The sequence below is a fragment of the Drechmeria coniospora genome, chromosome 01 (genome assembly GCF_001625195.1).
Source record: "Drechmeria coniospora strain ARSEF 6962 chromosome 01, whole genome shotgun sequence".
In the NCBI taxonomy this organism is placed as follows: Eukaryota; Fungi; Ascomycota; class Sordariomycetes; order Hypocreales; family Ophiocordycipitaceae; genus Drechmeria; species Drechmeria coniospora.
Genome location: NC_054389.1, coordinates 4,166,203 through 4,185,337, shown reverse-complemented (window position 1 = coordinate 4,185,337; position 19,135 = coordinate 4,166,203). Strand labels below are relative to the sequence as shown.

The 19,135-nt window shown below is 58.1% G+C and overlaps 5 protein-coding genes across 5 annotated transcripts; 3 read left to right on the top strand and 2 right to left on the bottom strand.

The window, feature by feature from the left end:
* Positions 1-6,422: 6,422 nt before the first annotated feature.
* Positions 6,423-7,326, top strand: DCS_01015 (uncharacterized protein; the record flags this gene model as incomplete). Its single annotated transcript, XM_040798350.1, has 2 exons — positions 6,423-6,495; positions 6,554-7,326. The coding sequence occupies 2 exons, from the start codon at positions 6,423-6,425 to the stop codon at positions 7,324-7,326; spliced, it is 846 nt and encodes a 281-aa protein (XP_040659233.1).
* A 3,016-nt stretch (positions 7,327-10,342) lies between these two features.
* Positions 10,343-11,815, top strand: DCS_01014 (MFS monocarboxylate transporter; the record flags this gene model as incomplete). The annotated part of the gene is made up of 1 exon (XM_040798349.1): positions 10,343-11,815. The coding sequence occupies one exon, from the start codon at positions 10,343-10,345 to the stop codon at positions 11,813-11,815; it is 1,473 nt and encodes a 490-aa protein (XP_040659232.1).
* A 530-nt stretch (positions 11,816-12,345) lies between these two features.
* On the bottom strand, positions 12,346-13,506 carry DCS_01013 (phosphopantothenate-cysteine ligase; the record flags this gene model as incomplete). Its single annotated transcript, XM_040798348.1, has 1 exon — positions 12,346-13,506. One exon carries the CDS (start codon positions 13,504-13,506, stop codon positions 12,346-12,348), a length of 1,161 nt encoding a protein of 386 aa, XP_040659231.1.
* Positions 13,507-14,423: 917 nt separating this feature from the next.
* Positions 14,424-16,218, bottom strand: DCS_01012 (acetyl-coenzyme A transporter 1; the record flags this gene model as incomplete). The annotated part of the gene is made up of 2 exons (XM_040798347.1): positions 14,424-14,757; positions 14,849-16,218. 2 exons carry the CDS (start codon positions 16,216-16,218, stop codon positions 14,424-14,426), a joined length of 1,704 nt encoding a protein of 567 aa, XP_040659230.1.
* Positions 16,219-17,960: 1,742 nt separating this feature from the next.
* DCS_01011 (uncharacterized protein) lies at positions 17,961-18,943 on the top strand (the record flags this gene model as incomplete). Its single annotated transcript, XM_040798346.1, has 2 exons — positions 17,961-18,062; positions 18,122-18,943. 2 exons carry the CDS (start codon positions 17,961-17,963, stop codon positions 18,941-18,943), a joined length of 924 nt encoding a protein of 307 aa, XP_040659229.1.
* Between the last annotated feature and the right edge of the window lie 192 nt (positions 18,944-19,135).

Genomic DNA, 19,135 nt, shown 5'->3' with positions numbered 1-19,135 from the left:
TGAAGAGACGGGTGCGGGTGCAGAGAAATGGTGTTGGAGTCGACGGGCGACAAGGGGCGGAACGTGGTTCGGATCAAGCTGCAGCGGTGCTCCTCCGGCGCAGGGCAGGCGAGGGCAAGCAGGGCAGGGCTATGGCCAGAGGGCGCTGCGTCTCTGGCTACGGGGAGGACTTAAACTCGTCGGGCACGGCAAGACAGGTAGGGTAGGATTGAGTTTGGGGGCCGCAAGTCATGGACGACCGAACGCACGATGGGCGACGGAGAAGGCGAATCCCAAGGGGCAGCAGCACACGAGACTGGCCAAAGTGGCCGTAGCATACCATCAGTCCTCCAACACATGTACGTGCACTCGCACAAGTGCCATGTCAGAATTCAGAATTATGACCGGCACTTATCAGGGATGTATAGTCGGGATATACCAGAGATGTAATGCCGGGGGGGCGGAAGGGGAAGTCGACAAAGTGGGCTCCATCCACGGCCGTTGCCACTGCGACTTTGCGATGCGACAGCGAGCGATTCAAGGGCTGGGCTGGGGAGCCAGAGGGTGCAAGGAAGCTGGCGCGATTTTGGCTGGGCGTCGGGACCAGTCCGATGCCTCCCTTGCTGCTTGGGCGACCGAGCCTGCACCGGCTGACATGTGCTTCAACGACTGCGGGGGAAGACTGCTTGAAGCTGGCCGCCGGCCCTAGCACGGACGCTGAAGCCAGTCCGGTTGGGTCAAGGCCAGGCCGACGGTTGCTTGGAAATGGCAGACGCAGAGGGTGGTGGCGTCCGAAGCAAACGGCAGCACGAGGCTGAGACGAACCGTGAACGAACCCCAGTCCAGGGCGGCTTACTAGCGGCTTGTTGGCGAGCGGCCGTCCGCATGTGGGTGGGTGACGTGGTGGGTGAAGTGGATCAGTGTCACAAGCAAAGCAGGCGGGTGGTGGTCGTGGTGGTGTGCTCAACAAGGTCGATGTGCTCGGAATCGAGTCGCGGCCCAGAGTGGAGGGTGCAGTGCAGGGGCCGAGCCCGAAACCGGTGAACTTTGGCCTTGTTTGCTTGCAGCCGGCGGTGGCGTCAAGGCAGGAAGCGCTCCTTGCCGTGCGGGCGTGCGACGGCGTCTCCAGAAGAAGTCATCCAGCAGGCAGGCAGGCAGGCAGGCAGGCAGGCAGACGAGCCGTTGGTGGTTGTTCATTGGTAACGGGATACAAATGCGCACTCTGATATGTCAGAGGAGAAATGGGAGGGGGGTGACGAGAGGACGGGACAGGAGGACAAGACGAGGCGAGGAGGGGACGACGGAGCGAAACGGCAAGTGCAACTCCAGAGGAGAGGCGACAATACGCGGCCGCGCGAACCTTGGTTGGCCTTGGCCTCGTGCCGATTCTGCTGCAGCAAAACAGTGCGGTCCGCGTCCGATATGGCCACCTCATGGTCGGATGACGGATGATGGATGAGCGATGATGAAGATGATGGATGGACTGACGCACTGCTTGGTTGCGATTGCATACCAAGCTTGGGAGTCGCTCTCGCTGACGGATGAGCGAAGGAATGGAGAGACTTGGCTTTGACGACGACGGTGGCTTGTAGCGGGTACTTTGTTGAGCACCAGCAAGTTGTGGTCTACAGAGTCAGCGAGGGACCAATCAAGGTTCCGGGTACCAACATTCGTAGTGTCTTGGATGTGGTAGCGACTTCGGTATTGATCGGTGCTGTACCCAGAAGTACACCTTCGTACTGTATGTACTTGTACTAGTACTCCGTACAGGTATTAGGTGTAAGTATTATTACTGGTAATTACTCTGGACAACGCAACAAGTACTTTGCATGGCACCAGCAACTTCCAACGCTCCGTTGCTGCATTTCGCCTTGCACTACTCCGTACTAACACAAGCACTTAAACATTATTACTAGTAGTTTGTAGTCATGTCCGTGCTAATACTTTAGTGGCAAGGACAAGTGCCTATTACGTTTCTACGACTACGACGACGAGAGTTATGCCACCATCACTGGTCACCAAGTGGTAGGTGCATTCGTTCCTTCTTGCCAGCTCTTGGCAAAGGCAGAGTAGGCAATGAATAGATGCATGCATGCCTCAGGCTGTCAAACCCCGCAAACAGGACATACTTACTTGTCCTTGGGTGTACTGTAAGTACTTGCGGAGCAAAGCCCTTGCAATGTAAGTAAGTGCACCTGCATACTGCTCTGTGTGCATGTATTCCACCTGCATGCATGCTTGGGTTGACGGACGGACGAGCGGGCGGACGGACGAGCGGGCAGACGGACGGACAGATGGCTGACGATGCCCTCGGTCGATGCCCGTGCATCGCATGGGCCCTGGCTCTTCCGTACAGCAGCACCAAGTGAGTACACACGCATGTGTTCCTCGTGCAGCGACGACACGATGCAGCGGCGGGAAACATGGACGGACCGACCATCCATCTCGGGCCGGAGTACAAAGGAATTATTGCTGACGAGCGAATGACGGCTACAGCTAGGCTTCGAATCCCATCCTCCTCCTCAGCTTTCGCGCATGGACCAGTCGCAGCTATGGCCACGGCGATGCCCCGATTTTTGTCTCCGGTGGACGAATGGGTTCCCCGTATGGAACGTTCGTACAATGACTTTTGTTTCGTGCTCGTGCATGGATCGATCCTTGGTCGGTATCGTACAATGACTTGGATGAACGCACGGCATGGGGATTAGCCTCGAGCATTGGCCCGTTGCCTGCAGTCAGTTCGTCGTCCGCTGCCTGCCGCTGCCACCAACACAAAACGCCATGGGGACGTAACATCAACTGCGCTGGAGGGGGGGGGGGGGGGGGGGCGGGCTCGGCCGCCTCATTGGCTCGACCCCAGCATCGCAACGCGAGACGTGGTGATATCTGATGACTGTTCTCCCCTTCCTTGATGGGCCGCTGGCCGAGGGAGTAAGCAAGCGGAGAGGGGCGGGCAAAGGAATGGGGGACAGCAAGCAGAGAAGGTGATGGTGGAGGCGAGCCCGTACAAGATATCCGTCGCCTCTCTTTCCGGCGAGCGGAGGTGGGTGAGCGGCAAGCGGCAAGCGGAAGGCCAGAACGGCATTCCCAGAATGAATGCTACTCGTTAATACCCAGTCACAGTCACACAGCGTCACACAGCAGAGGGAGGGCAGTACAGAGCAGCTGTTACCCATGCACATGTTCCGGAGTGCGTGCAGCGCCGGAAGTTCATGGTACCCGTGCGAGTATAAGTCTGTACAACGCAAGTATGTATACTTAAGTACAGTAAGTATGCGCGAGTGCAGGTGTAATGTAAGTACTAGTGAGTACTGGTGAGCTCCGTACTACCTACCTACCGTAGGTAGGTGTAATTACAGTAAGTGCTGGGTACTAAGTACGTGTCTACAATAGGTGTCTACGATAGGTGTCTACAGTACTCCGTAGGTGTCTACAATAGGTGTCTACAGTAGGTGTCCCTTGAAGCTGTGCTTGATCACCTAGAAAGCACATGTAGGTACTTGTAGTGTACTTGCAAGTACCTGTATGCACTGGCACATGTGCTCCGTACAGTAGCATGCCACCGGCTCCGAGACATTCCCGCCAGCGGTTGCCTGCATGGCACCCCTGCAAGTACCCTAGCAGGACCCTGGCAGTCTCCCCCACCCCCACTTCCGCAGCTCGTACAGCGCAGGATTGGCATCTTGGCGATGGAATGGAGAGCAAGAAGGACAGCACGTGTAGGCGGACCTACTTACTTACATGAACATGACAAATATAAGTACCTAGTAAGTACTATAAGTCTTCTATACAGTACAAGTAGTACTTGCCAACTGTACTACAGTGGGTGTAGGTTAGTTGGCACATACCTCTCCACATGTACTGTACTGTGGGTGTAAGTATTAGGTACTAAAGTAAGTACACAAATGAGTACTCTGTAATATTGCTCCGTACTCGAAGGCGTAAGTACAAGGGCGAGCCTGTATTACTATACCCGTGCAGTAGGTGGGTGTCATGCAAGTAAGTACAGTACTGTACAGTACAGTACTTGTAGTATTAATGCTCGAGAATCACATTCGTTCCCGGCTCCGCACCAGTTTGATTCGCCTTCTCCGTTCTCGTCACCCTTCCAATCTTCGGCCGCATTTTCAACCTCTCGTGCGCGACGCAAATCACGTCCACCCTCAGCTTGCCTTGCCCGCGAGCCAAAACAACCTGCCAGACTGTCCCTGCTTACGACGTGTGCGGTTCGTCCGTGGCCCGGATCGATACCACCACACCTTCTTGCCTCGGCGGCCCGGTTGGCTTCCTCATCCTGGATATCCCGCCCTTGCCGGGCCCATCATCGGTTGACACACCATACCGATGGATTTCGAGTGCGCCAGCTCTCGCCCTCGGCGCCGTTGCTCCCTAGGTCTAAAAGACCGACTAGCCCTTGCCGTGCCTCACGCACACCTGCTCGGAAGAGTGAGCCATACGTAACACACAGTAGAGTGCCGGCAGAAACGCACATCCACCATGCGTGCCTCATGTGCATGGGAATTCGCATTCACGCATCCATGTACATGTGCGAATGCATCGGCATATACGTTGCCATCGTCCTCGAATGGCGAAAAGGGCGCAGCAGTATCGAATCTGCTGACGTCCGTCGGCCTGCACAAGCCGTGCACGAGTGAACGGAGACGGCTCCTCGTTCAACGACACCCTTGACGTCTGGTTGACCAGCTGCTCCTTGCACCAACGAGTGCATCCGGCATAGGATGATCATTGTCGAATCGTGAACCTTGCCAACGCGGCCAGGAAACATGGAATGAACACACCAGGTTGGCTGTAGTTGCATCCATGCCCCCTTCCCCCAAACTGCTGCGCCTTAATCTGCCGCACCTTGCGGTCACGGCCACGCTGATGGCAGAATCAATCATGACGTGGCCCGAGGTCAAGGGCAATGTCGGCATCAGGCTCGTGATGGCTTGGCTTCGCCTTCACCACCACCGCGTCGCAAACGGCACCCACTCAAATATTCGCCTGAGTTGGTGTGGATGCCATACACCTTCGCCGCTGATACCAGGCTCTTCGTTCCATATTGCTCGCTGCGTCTTCAATCCACACGACTGCGTTCTCAGCTCCATCTCGAACTCTGTATGACAGACATGCTCACGCCGATGTCGATTGGCGCACACCTGGCCGCAGTGTGTCCGTCGAGGCATAATGCGTCATTCCAAAATGTCGTCCAAACCAGCAACTTTGCATGGGGCGGACCATGGCGAGTAAAGCAGCTCTTCGATACCGCATGAGGCATGCTACATTTGCAAAAGTGTAGTCCGGCGACGTCGCATGGGACTCGTCAGGCCGGCGTATGTCCGTCGACATCGCGTGGGGTATACCACACCGAAATGTAGTGTCCAGCTACATCGCATGTGCTCGACATCCGTCGGCCATACCTCGCCAGAGTTGGCATGGTCCGTCGACGCCGCGTAGGGTATGCCGCACGAAGCCGTATTGTTCGTCGATGCCGCTTGCCAGGCCGCACCTGAGCACATTTCACAAACGTCGCGTGGGCCACACCAACCAGGCCTTCACGACTACTCAAGAGGAGAGAATCGTTCCATGGTTCCGTTTGAAGTTATTTAAAAGGCCACGCGAGGGACCTTCTCTGGACCTGCGTTCCAGGGGGGGGTCTCCGGGAGCACGAGGGTCATGCATTGTTGTTCATTTCAACGGAGGCCGATTTGGGGGCCAAATGGAAGCCTAATGGCCGTCGATCTCATCGCACTGGCAGAAGAGATGGCGAGTCGTGAGGAACGCCTCCTTCCTTTGGAGATTATCTGCTCTCAGCAGCCGAGTCGCATTTCGTGCTGCAGACTCATTCCGGCAGGCGAGCAAATGCGGCGTTCCTTGACAGACCGGGATTCTAATCATGAATTCACGGTTATGATCGAAGCAGAGCCGTGTAGCACTTTCCGAATGCACCCTCGGAGAGATCCGGGTGCGCTGTCATCAGCACGAAAGAGCGCGCAGGAGGATATGAGCCAAGGCGAGACGATGAACCCTCAAGGCGTCGATGGTAGTACGCTCCAGCAGACAACGCCGTCGGAGCTGCAAAATCTCGGTATTCAGCTGCATGCAAAAAGTATATAGGCTCATCTGGCATATTTACTTTGTGCCGTCGAAATCGTGGTCGCTCTGAGTTTGATCGATGGCAGCCGCCCCCAGCTGCTGCTCTCGGTGGTGGTTACAGGGCGGCGCATGATTCGTCGGTGGTTGGCGTCACCGCCTGCCAATTTAGGCCAGCTCGGCACTACCGTTCAACAACCCGCAAGATGTTGCGAGCAAGGTGACGGCATCGAACGGCAACTGCACCGACGACACCAATACGTGACAAGTTGGCCGCCGCACAAAGCCGCAGGCTAGCCGTCCAAGGGTATAATCCGCAAGCGATCACCATCCGATCGTCGACAGCCAAGATGCCGAAGGAAAAAAACTACAACCCGGTCCAGGCACAGCGCAAGGCCGACAAGGCCAAGGCGATCAGGAAAGGTTTGTCAGCCCTCCTCACGCGCGCTTGGCGCCGATGGCTCACCCTGTTCTCCTCAAGGCAAGGCGGAAAACCAGGAGCGGCGGAATGAGCGGCTGGCTCGCAAGAACCCGGATCGGATTCAGAAGCACATCGACGACCTCAAGGCGGCGTCGTCCAACGGCGGAAAGCTTACGCGAAACGAGGAGCAGGTGCTGGCAGGGCTCGAAAAGGAACTCGCGGCGGTGCAAAAGGCGCGGGAGGCGGCAGGCGACAGTGCGCCCACCTTCAGCCGGAGGCGGGAGGGCTCGGCGGATAGGGGCGTGCTGGGGAAGCGCAGGCGCGGCTCCCGGGACGGGTCCAGCAGCGACGAGGAGGTGACCGAGGATGTGCGGGCGATTCCGATGCCACGCGACACGCCACCGCCGATCCCCAAGGATGTCCTCGACCAATGGTACGCGAAGCGACGGGCACGACGACAGGCCGAGATGGCCGAGAGGGGGGACGGTCGGCTCGGGAGGGAGCAAGCAGGCAACAACAAGGGTGGGGCGGCGAATGTGCCTGCGGTCGAGTCCAAGACGGTGTACGAGGCCAAGCCGGTGATGCGCGACCTACGGCAAGAGGCCGTCGCCGCATTCGTGCCGGCCGCCGTGCAGGTCAAGATGATGAAGGGCCGCGGGCAGGGTGGCCTGATGGAGCCGGAAGAGGCGGACCAGCTGGAGCGAGAAGGGTACCTGAACTCGGCGGCGACGGAGGAGGCAACGGAGCGGCCGACGGAGGAGGGCGATGACGCAGGCGCAGGTCCGAACGCGTCACGCGTCGCCACCGTCGAGGACGCGGCCGACGAAGGCTGAGGGACGGCTGGGCCGCGCAGTTCGGTGCCGGTCGGCATGATTCAGCGTCTCGGCGAGCAGGTCATTCTCTGCGCATATCAGATATACAAATACACCCTGGACCAGCAGGACGGTTGGTCCACCCCCAAGTCCAGTAGGCAGAGGTGACTGCCGTTACCGTTTGCACTGTGGGATACGTGAAGCACGTCAACCAAATGTCCTCTTTTGACCGAATGCAACTGCCACCTCCCCAGGCCGTCGGCCTACTTTCGAAACGCCGGCGGTGATCCCATTCTGATATGGGGGAGAAATGGGCTCGACTGCGTGGAATGGAACGATTTCAAGACCAGGTCGCCGCATCGCTCCGGGAGGGCAGTTAGACAGAACGAGGTACAGGGTAGGCAGGATTGGGGTGCCTACTGTAATTCCTTGCCTGCAGTACCCGTACTCCGTACCTACTGTAGTACGTACTTGCGGTATCGTCTGAACGACCTTTTCCGTACAAGGAGTAGGTGTGCAGCATATTTAATTCATTGATTTGTACTCCGCACTTACCTAGTACTTGTTCTTGATTGCCTAGCACCTCAATGACCCAGTGTTGTGCACCTACTATTACTGCACACCTACAGTCATCACTAGGAAAAAGTGACGATTCAATTTTGGTACCGCTACCACCACAAAGGAATCGACACTTTTGCCACCCCGCCATACAAGTACACATAGTTGTGTACTTGAGCAAGTGCAAGTGTACTGTACTTATACTTGTGGCACCGAGAACATGTCCTATACGAACGACCAGGACAAGTGCTCTGTGAATGTACTTACCTGGGTGTGCTTAATTTGTCGAGCCATACGGAGTAGTCGTACGTCGTCGGATGCATCCGTCGCACGAGAAAAAGCACAAAGAGTGCGGAGTGTACTTAGGTGTACGGAGTACAGTAAGTACTTGCAGGATGACATGTACTACAAGTACTTACTCCATCACTACAAGAAACCCAGGGGCGATCCGCTCGCGGATTTGATGACACGGAAGGGGACGCCCGTGCCCATCAGTTTTGCTCACGGCTCGAGGGTGTCGGCGAATCCTAATGCCGAGCGTTGCCCGCCACCCCCCCCCCCTGGCGGATGTGCGGTCCGACGCGGCGCCAAGTTCCGACGCTCGGCATCGCCATGCGAAACCTCTCCATCGCATGTGGTGAAAGGCCGAGCACGCGAGTACGTAACGGGGCAGATGCAACTTCATTTCTGACTTGTTGGAGATGGCCATTCGCCGCCTATACAGTAAGTAGGTCGACTGCGGCACGAGAAGGTACGTTGTACAAGTATTCTAGGAGCGTCCACCTCGGTGTGCAATGCTGTAGTGCTACTGTACGTACAACGTACCAGGTACTAGGTACCTACAACTACGGAGTACTTCTACACCTAAGTACTTGTAGTACCAGTCAGTATTTGCAGGTACCTGGTAGTAATTAGTGGCATTGGCACATGGGCCGGCCTGTACGATGACGAGCATGCTTGCTGAGTACTGACAGAGCAGTTACATCAGTACTGGGAGGATGGAGTACCCTGAGAGTACCAAGTACACCAGTGGTAGTCGGGCCACATGCACCGTATTAGTTGTACATGTAGGTACTGGTAGTGTGTACATGTACGAATAGTGCTCCCATACTCTGCTGTACTGAGAACATTCTTGTAGTTGTACAGTACATGCTAATGCAACCTCCACGCAAATACTTACGAGTACGGAGTGGTTGTACGATGCAAAGTACGGAGCACAGAGTACGGACAGATGTAAGTACAGTCGAGTGCATGCAGGTGTATGAGATCGAACAGCTCGTGCATCGTCGCATCGTCGACCGACGGTTTCGATTCCCACATCATCCATCCCTCCGACCATGACTCATTGCTTATTTTTAGGTCTGCTGCTCTCCTCCATCGGCCTTTGTCCGCCTCCTTCCATCTCCCGAAACACGGCTGGCGGCGATCGCCATTGTTTAACTACCAGGTACTTACTAGTAACATACTTATGTATAGTACACCTCCTCTCACTTAAAAGTATACATATAAGTACACCTACCGTAGTGTGCTCCGTCCTTGGTGTGTGTACGGAGTACGGAGTACATGTACATGTAATTAGTTGTAATAATTGTACGGAGTACGAGTGCGGAGTATACTCAAGTACAAGTACGGAGTAATACTGTACGTATAATTGTATTGGGGTGGCGGCGGGGGGCCACCCATGGCGTGCCTTTAGCGGACCTGTCCGGCGCCGCTGCCGCAGACGAATCACCGACGACGGACTCCGGAGGGCGCCGGAGGAAAGTCAGGAACTCGATACCCATCGGCAGGCACCTTGTTGTTCGTCACGCGATCCCCGCTCAGTGTCCACTCTTCGATACCCACCGCGACGGGGACATGCCTGAATACCATGCGTACTTACGGAGTACATGTAGTATAATCGTACGGCACTGCTGCTACGGGTACACGGAGCGGGCTACTACTACTTAGTGTTGTGGGTGGTGCAGACATTTTTCCAATATTTTCCCTCGAGCTCTTATTACTATCTTGCGAGGTACATGCATTTGCCTCTGGACGAGTGCGAGGACGATTCATAGCACCGAGTGGTTCGAGGCGATTCGGGGCACGAGTACGATTCCGTCAATACTGTACAACTACCTCTCCTGCTCGCACCCGCTACCTTTATACGTTGCGCAGCTAGGAGCGAGCTGCCCGGTTGCCTGTTGAGCCGGCATCGCGACTTGGCCTCGTAAATAAAGCGAGTCGTGACACCCTCTTCCCCCTCCCCTTCTCCTTCCCCTTCTCCTTCCCCTTCTCCTTCCCCTTCTCCTTCCCCTTCTCCTTCCCCTTCTCCTTCCCCTTCTTCCTCCCCTTCTCCTTCCCCTTCTCCCTCCCCTTCTCTTCCTTCTCCCTCCCCCTCCCCTTTCCCTTCTCCTCCTCTCCCCCTTGGATGTGAAGGGAAAACGAAAGTTGCTCCGACGCTCTCCGCCCCCCCACCCCCTCTCATCTCCCTGACGCCATGGACGTCTACCAGGTCAACTCGCGAGCGATCCACGAGGAGCCGCCGCTGACCGGCGATGAGGAGGGACCCTCCACCGACGACGACGGCAGCGACAATGACCGGGAGCCGCAGCAACCGCAGCAGCCGCATGGCGACCTCGAGAAGCGTGCGACACGGGCGTCGACGGCGGCATCGGTCGAGGAGACATACCCCGAGGGCGGCGCCCAGGCCTGGCTCGTCGTCCTCGGCTCCTGGTTCGCCATGCTGTCGTCCATGGGCCTCATGAACTCCATCGGCGTCCTCCAAGCCTACACGCTGCAGCACCAGCTCCGCCGTCACAGCGAGGGTACCGTCGGCTGGATCTTCTCCATCTACACATTCCTCGCCTTCTTCTGCGGCGTCTACATCGGGCCCGTCTTTGACAAGTACGGCCCGCGCTGGCTCGTCGTCGCCGGCTGCACGAGCACCGTCGTCGGCGTCGTGAGCCTCAGCTTCTGCACCGGTTCGTCGTTCGCCGCTCCCCGAACCTCACGTCCCCCCCCCTTCGCGCCCCTGCTGACCGTTCCGGACCCATCCGCAGAGCTCTGGCAGTTCATCCTCTCCTTCGGCGTCCTCTGCGGCTTCGGCACCTCCCTCCTCTTCACCCCCTGCATCGCCGCCGTCGGTCACTGGTTCCGTCGCCGGCGCGGCTTCGCCACCGGCATGGCCTCGACCGCCGGCGGCATCGGCGGCATCATCTTCCCCCTCATGCTCCCGGCCCTCTTCGACCGCATCGGCTTCGCCTGGGCCACGCGCGTGCTCGCCCTCGTCTGCCTCGTCTGCGGCCTCGTCGGCATCCTCCTCGTCCGCTCCCGCCTGCCGCCGGCCCGAAACGCGACGGCCCACCCCGACTTTCGCATCTTCAAGCAGGTCCCCTTCACCCTCACCACCCTCGGCATCTTCCTCCTCGAGTTCTCCCTCTTCATCCCGCTCGGTTACATCTCCACCTACGCCGTCCGCAACGGCTTCACCGAGACCTTTGCCTTTCACCTGCTGCCCATCATGAACGCCGGCTCCGTCGTCGGCCGCGCCCTGCCCGGCTACTACGCCGACGTCGTCGGCCCCTTCAACGTCTGCGTCTTCTCCGTCCTCCTCTCCCTCGTCGCCTGCCTCTGCGTCTGGCTGCCGCTCGGCCACACCACCGCCGGCATCGTCATCTTCTCCATCCTCTTCGGCTTCGGCAGCGGCACGAGCATCGCCATCGCCCCCGTCTGCATCGGTCGCATGTGCAAGACGCAAAATTACGGCCGCTACTACGCAACGACCTACACCGTCGTCTCCTTTGCCTGCCTCATCGGCATCCCCATCGGCGGCAGCATCGTCGAGGCCAACGACGGCTCCTACACCCAGCTCATCATCGTCACCGGCGTCGTCTATGTCGGTTCCGCAGCCTGCATGATAGCCGCCAAAGTCTGGCACCTAGGCTGGGGGAATCTTCTGGCCGCCTACTGACCTGGGCGCCCATCGTCTCGGCTGGCCACGGACAGAAAGGCGGGCGGATCCATCGCTTTCCATTCGGCGCACGGGACGGGAAATCAAAACATGATACCATCTACGATACCTCGTACAATACTATTATACATCGATGCGGGCACAGGTAGGCAGGCGTCTGGGCAGCCCTGCGCGGCGATATTTGCATTGCGTCGCATTGCACTTCTTGTTGGTTCCTTTATTTTTGAATTGAATTTGGCCATTGCATCCGCTTCCATTGCTTCGCTGTTACTGTCGATACGCACGAGTTGATGTGCGATCACGCGCCCACCATGTAATTCATGAGCCAGAGACGACATGGCGCGAGGTAGATGGTGTATTGAATCCGGATTTCCCCACGGTGAAACCATTCGGGAACCTGACACATGTCTGCCGTACCCCGGGTGACCCGTTTGGACCGATGCATGGTGGCGACCGAACGGCATGACATGCGCCTGGGGATGCACTCGGCCATGGTGAATGAGCCGCTTCGGCGGCACGAAGCAAGCGCCTCACGGGCGACGAGCCGTGGCGATGTGGGCGTCATGCAATTCGGCCACGGCGGGGATGATGAGCTCCTCAATCTCCCTCTCGGGATCCCCGGCCGGCAGCTCGTCGGCCCGCAACGGCCTGCCCTCGGCGGCGCCCCATCCGGTGGTCGACGGCGGCGGCTGTGCGCGCAGCCAGCTGTCGGCACGACCGGGGCTCACGAAGACGACCTCCCACTTGCGCGTCGCGAGCAGGTTGCCGATGACGAGGTGGTGCTGGTAGCGGTCGAGGGAGTAGCGGGCCTTGTGGACGAGGATGCTTGGGTCCGTCTCGAGCTTGTACGAGACGATCATGCCCTGAGGCGCCCAGCCGTCGACGAGGTTCTTGAGGAACTTGGGCACGGGGTCGAGATCGACGACGAGCCGGCGCGAGCGCGGCACGCGCGGCGAGGCGTCAAAGTTGTCAAAGACCTCCTCCTCCTCCTCCTCCTCGTCGACCTCGGGCTCGCGCCCGCGCTTTGGCGGCCGGGGCGGCTTCTGGAAGCCCGCCACGGCATCCGTCGACTGAATCTTGTGCTCGGCCATGCGCTCCGGAGGGACGAAGAAGTCGGAGACGGCGGCTGCGAGGTACAGCAGCGCGCGCGGGCCGAGCGGGCCCATGAGGCGCGAGACGGCACGCAGCTCGTGCAGGTAGTCGCCGATGGTGACGAAGGGCAGCATGAGCAGCAGGCCGGCGTCCTTGGCGCGGCGGTACTCGTGCAGCACTTGGCGTACCTTGACGGCGTCCTTGGCGTGGACACGGACACCGCCGCCCTCGCCATCCTCCTCCTGCAGCAGGTCGAGGAAGCAGCCGTCGGTCGAGTGGGAGAAGTGGCGCGCGTACGGCTGCAAGCTGAACTGGCGGTGCAGGAAGATGACGGCGTAGCCGGCGGCAAGGAAGTACTCGGCGCTGGTGGCGCCCCGCGTGCCGGCACTGAAGTTGTCGATGAACCGCACTGTCTGCCGCTCGAGTGGCACCGTCGTGCCGCCCGAAGTGACGAGCACGACCCGCCGCCCCGCGGCCGCGTGCGTATCGATGAAGGCCTTGGCACTCGCCGTATGGGCCTCGAGGTGCCGCGGTGGCGGGTTGGAAGAGAAGTACGAATTCTCCGCATCCGTCGCGGGGTCGACCTTGGCCGACGACATGGTGACGGGGGATGACGATAGGTGACGATAGGTGACGATAGGTGACGATAGGTGACGGCGATGGGCGACGATGTCCTTGCCGTGAGGTTACCCTCAATTACGAGAAACCGACGAGCCAACGGCACTAGCTGCTCCCACTCGTGGGCGATTTCTGTATTAATTTGCCTACCAATCGAGGGAAGAAACAATGGGAAAAGGCAAAGGGGAACAGGGCGCAGGGTATGGAAAGTAAATATTCATCTCGAGCCGATTGGCCGCCGTGGTAAGCTGCTGCGTGCGTGTCGTGTCGTCTTTATATGTTCGACGAAGGCTGTGCTCATATTTACGAAGCAGCTCCCATCCCGGTGGGGTTTCGCAACATCAGCCATGTTCCTCGGTACGAAGCACGTGTTCTCGCTACGAAGGAAGCAGTCGATCAATTAATATTGAAAATCCGATGGAAACGAATCCCTCGGCTCGCAACCCTCCCTCGCACCTCTCGTCTGCCGCTCCGGTTTGCTCTGCTCTGGTCTGATCTCCAGTCAAGTTACGTTGTCCGTTGCGGGTATTATGTTACCAGCTCGGCCACAAGCGTTCAGCTCGGCCATTGGCACACGCCAACTACTCTGCAACTGCGCTTGCTCTACTCGTACATGCACGCACTGGATCCATCGGGCCCGCGTCAACGGAGAGTGATCATCATGACTATGAAGGGGGTAAAGAAAAGCTGTATTGTAAAAGATTGTATATGTTGCCAACATAGTGGGCACGTCGACTGGAGCCAGCATGGGTGGGCACCACCTCGGGACCGAGGGATTGCCTCGCTTGCAAATGCACGTACATGGTACGCATGCAGTCGACCGGACGAAACGAAAATGCATCCTCGTAGATGGCACAGCTCATCTACATCGTCCTCCCGCATCCCCGCATCCCCGCCTTCACTTGCCTGGCGAAAGCCGCCACGCCCGCAGCGGCAGGTTCTGCAGAAGCATCACCCGCGGCCGAATGTACCACACAAACGTCGCGATGCCAAAGGCAACGCAGAGCATGTTCACCATGTAGAAGCCGTCCCGCGTCATCACGCAGGCGCCGCCGCCGTTCTCGCACCGTTCCTTCTCCGCCTGCACGGCGCAGGAAAAGGGCGTGGTGATGAAGGGCCCTTTGGTCTCAGGACGTTCCGCCGACCGGTTGGGGTGGCAGGTCGCCACTGTCAAGGCGTCGACGAGCTTCAGCACAAAGTATTTGGGAAACGTCCCGCCGAGATTCGAGACGCTGCACATCGTCCGGTAAGCACATGCAAAGTCCATCTCTCTCGCCCACGGTTGTGGGGAGGGAGGGAGGGGGGGGTTGAGGGTCGACTTACGTCGCCAGCAGCGTCATGTAGGTGCCACCAATGACCGGGTCCGATACCTTGGCGTGAAAGGCCGAGACGGCCACGAACATGACGGTGTTGGTAAAGGTGGAGAAGATGTGCTCGGCGATGACGACGAGGAGGTACCAGCCCGTCACGCCGCTGCTCGGGAAGATGGCGACGGTGATCTGGGCGAGCACGGCGGCGATGAGGCGTCCGACGAAACCCCAGCACCAGAGCCGCATGGGCGTGTACTTTTGCGACCACATGCCGGCGTAGTAGCCGAGTCCGATCTCGAAGGGGAAGTCGATGAGAACGGTCAGCGCCATGTTGTCCTTGCCGAAGCCCTTGTCGAGGAGCTTGAGGTTCGTGACGCCGTCGTTGGCCTGGAAGCCGATCTTGGCGATGAGGTGGACGATGATGATGGTCTGCACGTTCTTCAGCTTCAGGATGCCCCACATGATCTTGTAGACATCCCAGACGCCGTCCTCGTTCTGCGACTTCTCCTCGCTCTTCATGAAGCCGAGTCCGAGGGTGACGAGGATGTAGGCCCAGCCCCAAAAGATGAGGTAGCCGCCGAGGGAGACGAGACCGTCGTCCGAGGGCACTGTCCGGACCCACTTGTTGGCGAAGTCGCTCGCGTTGAGGGCGAGGAAGACGGTGTAGGACATGAAGTGGCCGGCCGTCAAGCCGACCGTCTGGGCCGTCGACGCGTACGAGACGTTGGACGGCGTCAGGAGGGTGAGGGCCCAGCCGTCGACGGCGATGTCCTGGGTGGCGCACATGAGGACGAGGAAGAACCACCAGAGCATGAAGCCCCAGACTGTGGGACCGGCCGGCTTGCCCATCGTCTCCATCATCTCCTCGACGTGGGAGCCGAGATAGATGAGGCCGAATCCCGAGATGAACTGGATGGGAACGATCCACGTCTTCCGTCGTCCGAACCGGGGGCTCCAGACAGCGTCGACAAAGGGGCTCCAGAACAGCTTGAGCGAGTAGGGGTAGGACGCGAGGCTGAAGGTGCCGATCTGCCCGTACGACATGTGGTTCTTGAGCAGGAAGGGGACCGATCCCATGGCGAGGCCCATGGGGATCCCCTGCAGGAAGTAGAGAAGGACGAGGAGGAGGAAGTTCCTCTGGTCCTGCCGGGGCAGCTCTCGGAAGCCATGGGCGATGGCACCCGGCGTCTTGGGCACGTCTTCGTCAAGTGAGAAGCTTGCGCGGGAGATGAAGTTCCTCGTGATGACTTCGGAGCCCGCGTTGGAGACTTTGCGCCGCAGCTCAACGCCTGTACTCATCGTGCCGTCCACACACTCGTCCCTCAGCGAAAGGGGAGGTGGTTTAGGCTTTGGCGACGAGGGACGCCGGACTTGTGCACCCATACGTGGCTCTCTCGGTCGGGTGGAGGCGCCAATCGGCTCGGGTTCTCGGCAGGGTATGGCTTGGTACGCTGTGGAATGGCGGTGGTATGACAAAGCAGTGTGGCGTAAAAAGGAAGTATGCGGATGTGTATCGCTGTCTGAATCGGTCGGGACGACGAACTCGTCGGTGTCGCAGACCGTGTTCGGCGGGAAAAGGTGCGTTGCGAAGCAAGGATTCAAGCGAGTTTTTCGAATTTCTCGATTCAACCGAATTTCTCCTGCTTTTTCGTTGTGTGGTGGGATGAAACGGCGACGGCGACCTCGGTTGGCGATGTTTGGGATTGGCCGAGCTCGCTAAGGGAAATGGCAGAGCGGAAAAGGAAAAAACAGGGACGCGATCCAGGCACCAGGAGAGAGTGGTGAGGGTCGTCGGTACGCTGACGTCGCGAAGCGACCGTGGCCTCAAGGGCTTACAAATAGGTTCGTCGCGAGGTTGGGTCGGAACTCGGGTGGCGAAAGGCGCGTGCCTGCGGTGAGCAAACGAGAGCAATACGATAAAGCGGCGTTGCTGAAGGTAGAGCAAAGAATGCGAGGAGAATGGTGGTAAAGATGGAGGAAGAATACTCCTATAATCCACCGAGCGGTCGACCCGAGCGGCCGGGACAAAATGCCGAAATATCGCTTCACGATGCAAAAGTTTCAGCACGCTGGACCTGGGCGATGATCGGACGGCGAGAATCAAGCAGTGGGTGGGTGAAGGGGGGGGGGGGGCAGGCCGTCAGGGGTACTCGAGTCAAGCTCGCCAGGCGGCTCGCACCCATCCATCCCACAAATCACACGCAATTCAGCATTGTTACGCCGTCCACAGCACCCGAGTACAACTACTGTACTCCGTACTGTAGGTACACATGGTTACAGGCGAACTATGACAGGCACGCGTCCTTGCCTGTCATCAAGTAATACTTCTCCTCTGGCTTCTATTTTCTTAGCTCGGCACCGACGTACTAGGTGAACTTGTACCTGTACAAATACTATGCATGAAACTACTACGGAGTACATGTCGAAGTATTACTGTACAACACTGACAAGTGCATGTGCACAAGTACTCCCGTGAGTTGTCCTAAACACCAAGCAACACGCACAAGTGCAGTGCAAGTAGTATAAATCCTCCGTACTGTACATAGAAGCACCTCCTGACTTGTACTGTACGGAGTACACCTGAGGTATTTACATGTATTACTTATTAGTACGGACTAAGTACTCCGTGCTTGTCTTGCAGCAGAGGGAACACCAGAGCGCAGTACGGAGTACAGAGTACTAATACATGTACAGCACTTGTGCATGTACAGTTTAGGCTACCACAGTTCAAGTAATATACCCCGTACAAGTACGTACGGAGAACGGAGTACTCCGTACTGTAACTGTGCTTGTACTCCGTACTGTATTTGCATGTACCTTCTGTACATACAGTACTCCGTACAAGTACTTGCACCCCTGCACTGGGTACTTACTAGTACGGAGTAATAGTATTATTACTTAGTAGCACACGTTCGGAGTACTTAGTTGTATTAATCCTTGTTCCGTACGGACTACAGTACTCCGTACAGTATTCGTAGCCCAAGCTCAAGTACTTAAGTACCTGCAACATGCATGTTCTTGTCCCTTAACCCAATTCGGCAATACAATCAACAACCACCCAAGAGGAGGCCCAAGCCAACAATGTGTTTCGCTCAAGGCAACCCCATGCCATTCATCAAGCAACCATGACGACAATGCCCGCCTCCGAGGGAACAGACCTCGACGCCGAGATTGCAGAACTAGAATCTCAAGGCAAATATTGCACTGCTTTCCATTCCCAAGCAGGCGTCGGCTAACCAACCAACCCCGTCCAGCTGAAGCATTGCGACGGGAGATCCGAGTCCAGTGCTCAACCATTCTCTCGTCCACGACGACTCAGAGCCTGCTCCAAGCCAGCTCACCTGCTTCCTCTTTTGCATCGCCGTACCCACCTTCAAGCATCGCTCGACGAGCCAGACGAGCCGACCCATCAAGATCCAACCTCGCCTCCCACGCCACTGAGCAACGCGCATACACCCAGCAATGCATCTATCGTACCGCCGCACCCGTCACGGCCTTCAAGGTTCACGACCCAGACCCCAATGCTGTCGATGGCGGCCACGTTCTCGGTCTGCGTCTCGAAGTCATGTCTCGCGGCCACTTCCTCCGCCCCTACTACGTCATGCTCAATCGCCCCTTTTCCTCCGGCAAGCACCTCCGTGTCCACCGTCACACGGTGCCGCCTGCCGTGCCGCTTGCCGCCTTCGCCGCCCGCCACCTACCGCCCCCCACGTCCGATGCCAACGACCAGTCGTCTCCGCCTCGGCAGGACCTCGACCGCTTCGTCCGCGCCCTGCGGAGGGAGGTGACGCGGTACCATAACCGACTCGGTGTATCGGCCGATCTGCGACGGCGCCTCGGCCTGCGAGACGGTCCAGAATCCCGACCTCGGCACAGCAGCTCCATCGTCGACGTCAGTGTCGCGGACATCGAAGCCAAGCAGATCAAGCTCACGTGGGCGGACGAAAGGAGCGGGCGGCTCATCATGGACGACGACGGCCACATCATGAAGCTCGTCGTCTTTGGTAGAGACGGACGCGACTGGGAAACAACAAAGGAGCTCGTATTCGGGAAACGAAACCGCATGGAGGATATCGCGCAACGACTAGAAGATCGCGGCGCAGCATGAGGTGAGCGGATCATCCGGCATGCATAGCGAGCTGCCGAAGATGTATGCGACATTGGGAATCCAGTATCCGCCTTCCGGACACTGCTTCCGACACGCCAACGACGCGGATGCGCTCAGGACGAGAGAATAGTGCTCAACGCACGTCCCCAACGCACGTCCCCACTGCCCAACTCACCCTCTCCAAAGGAACTG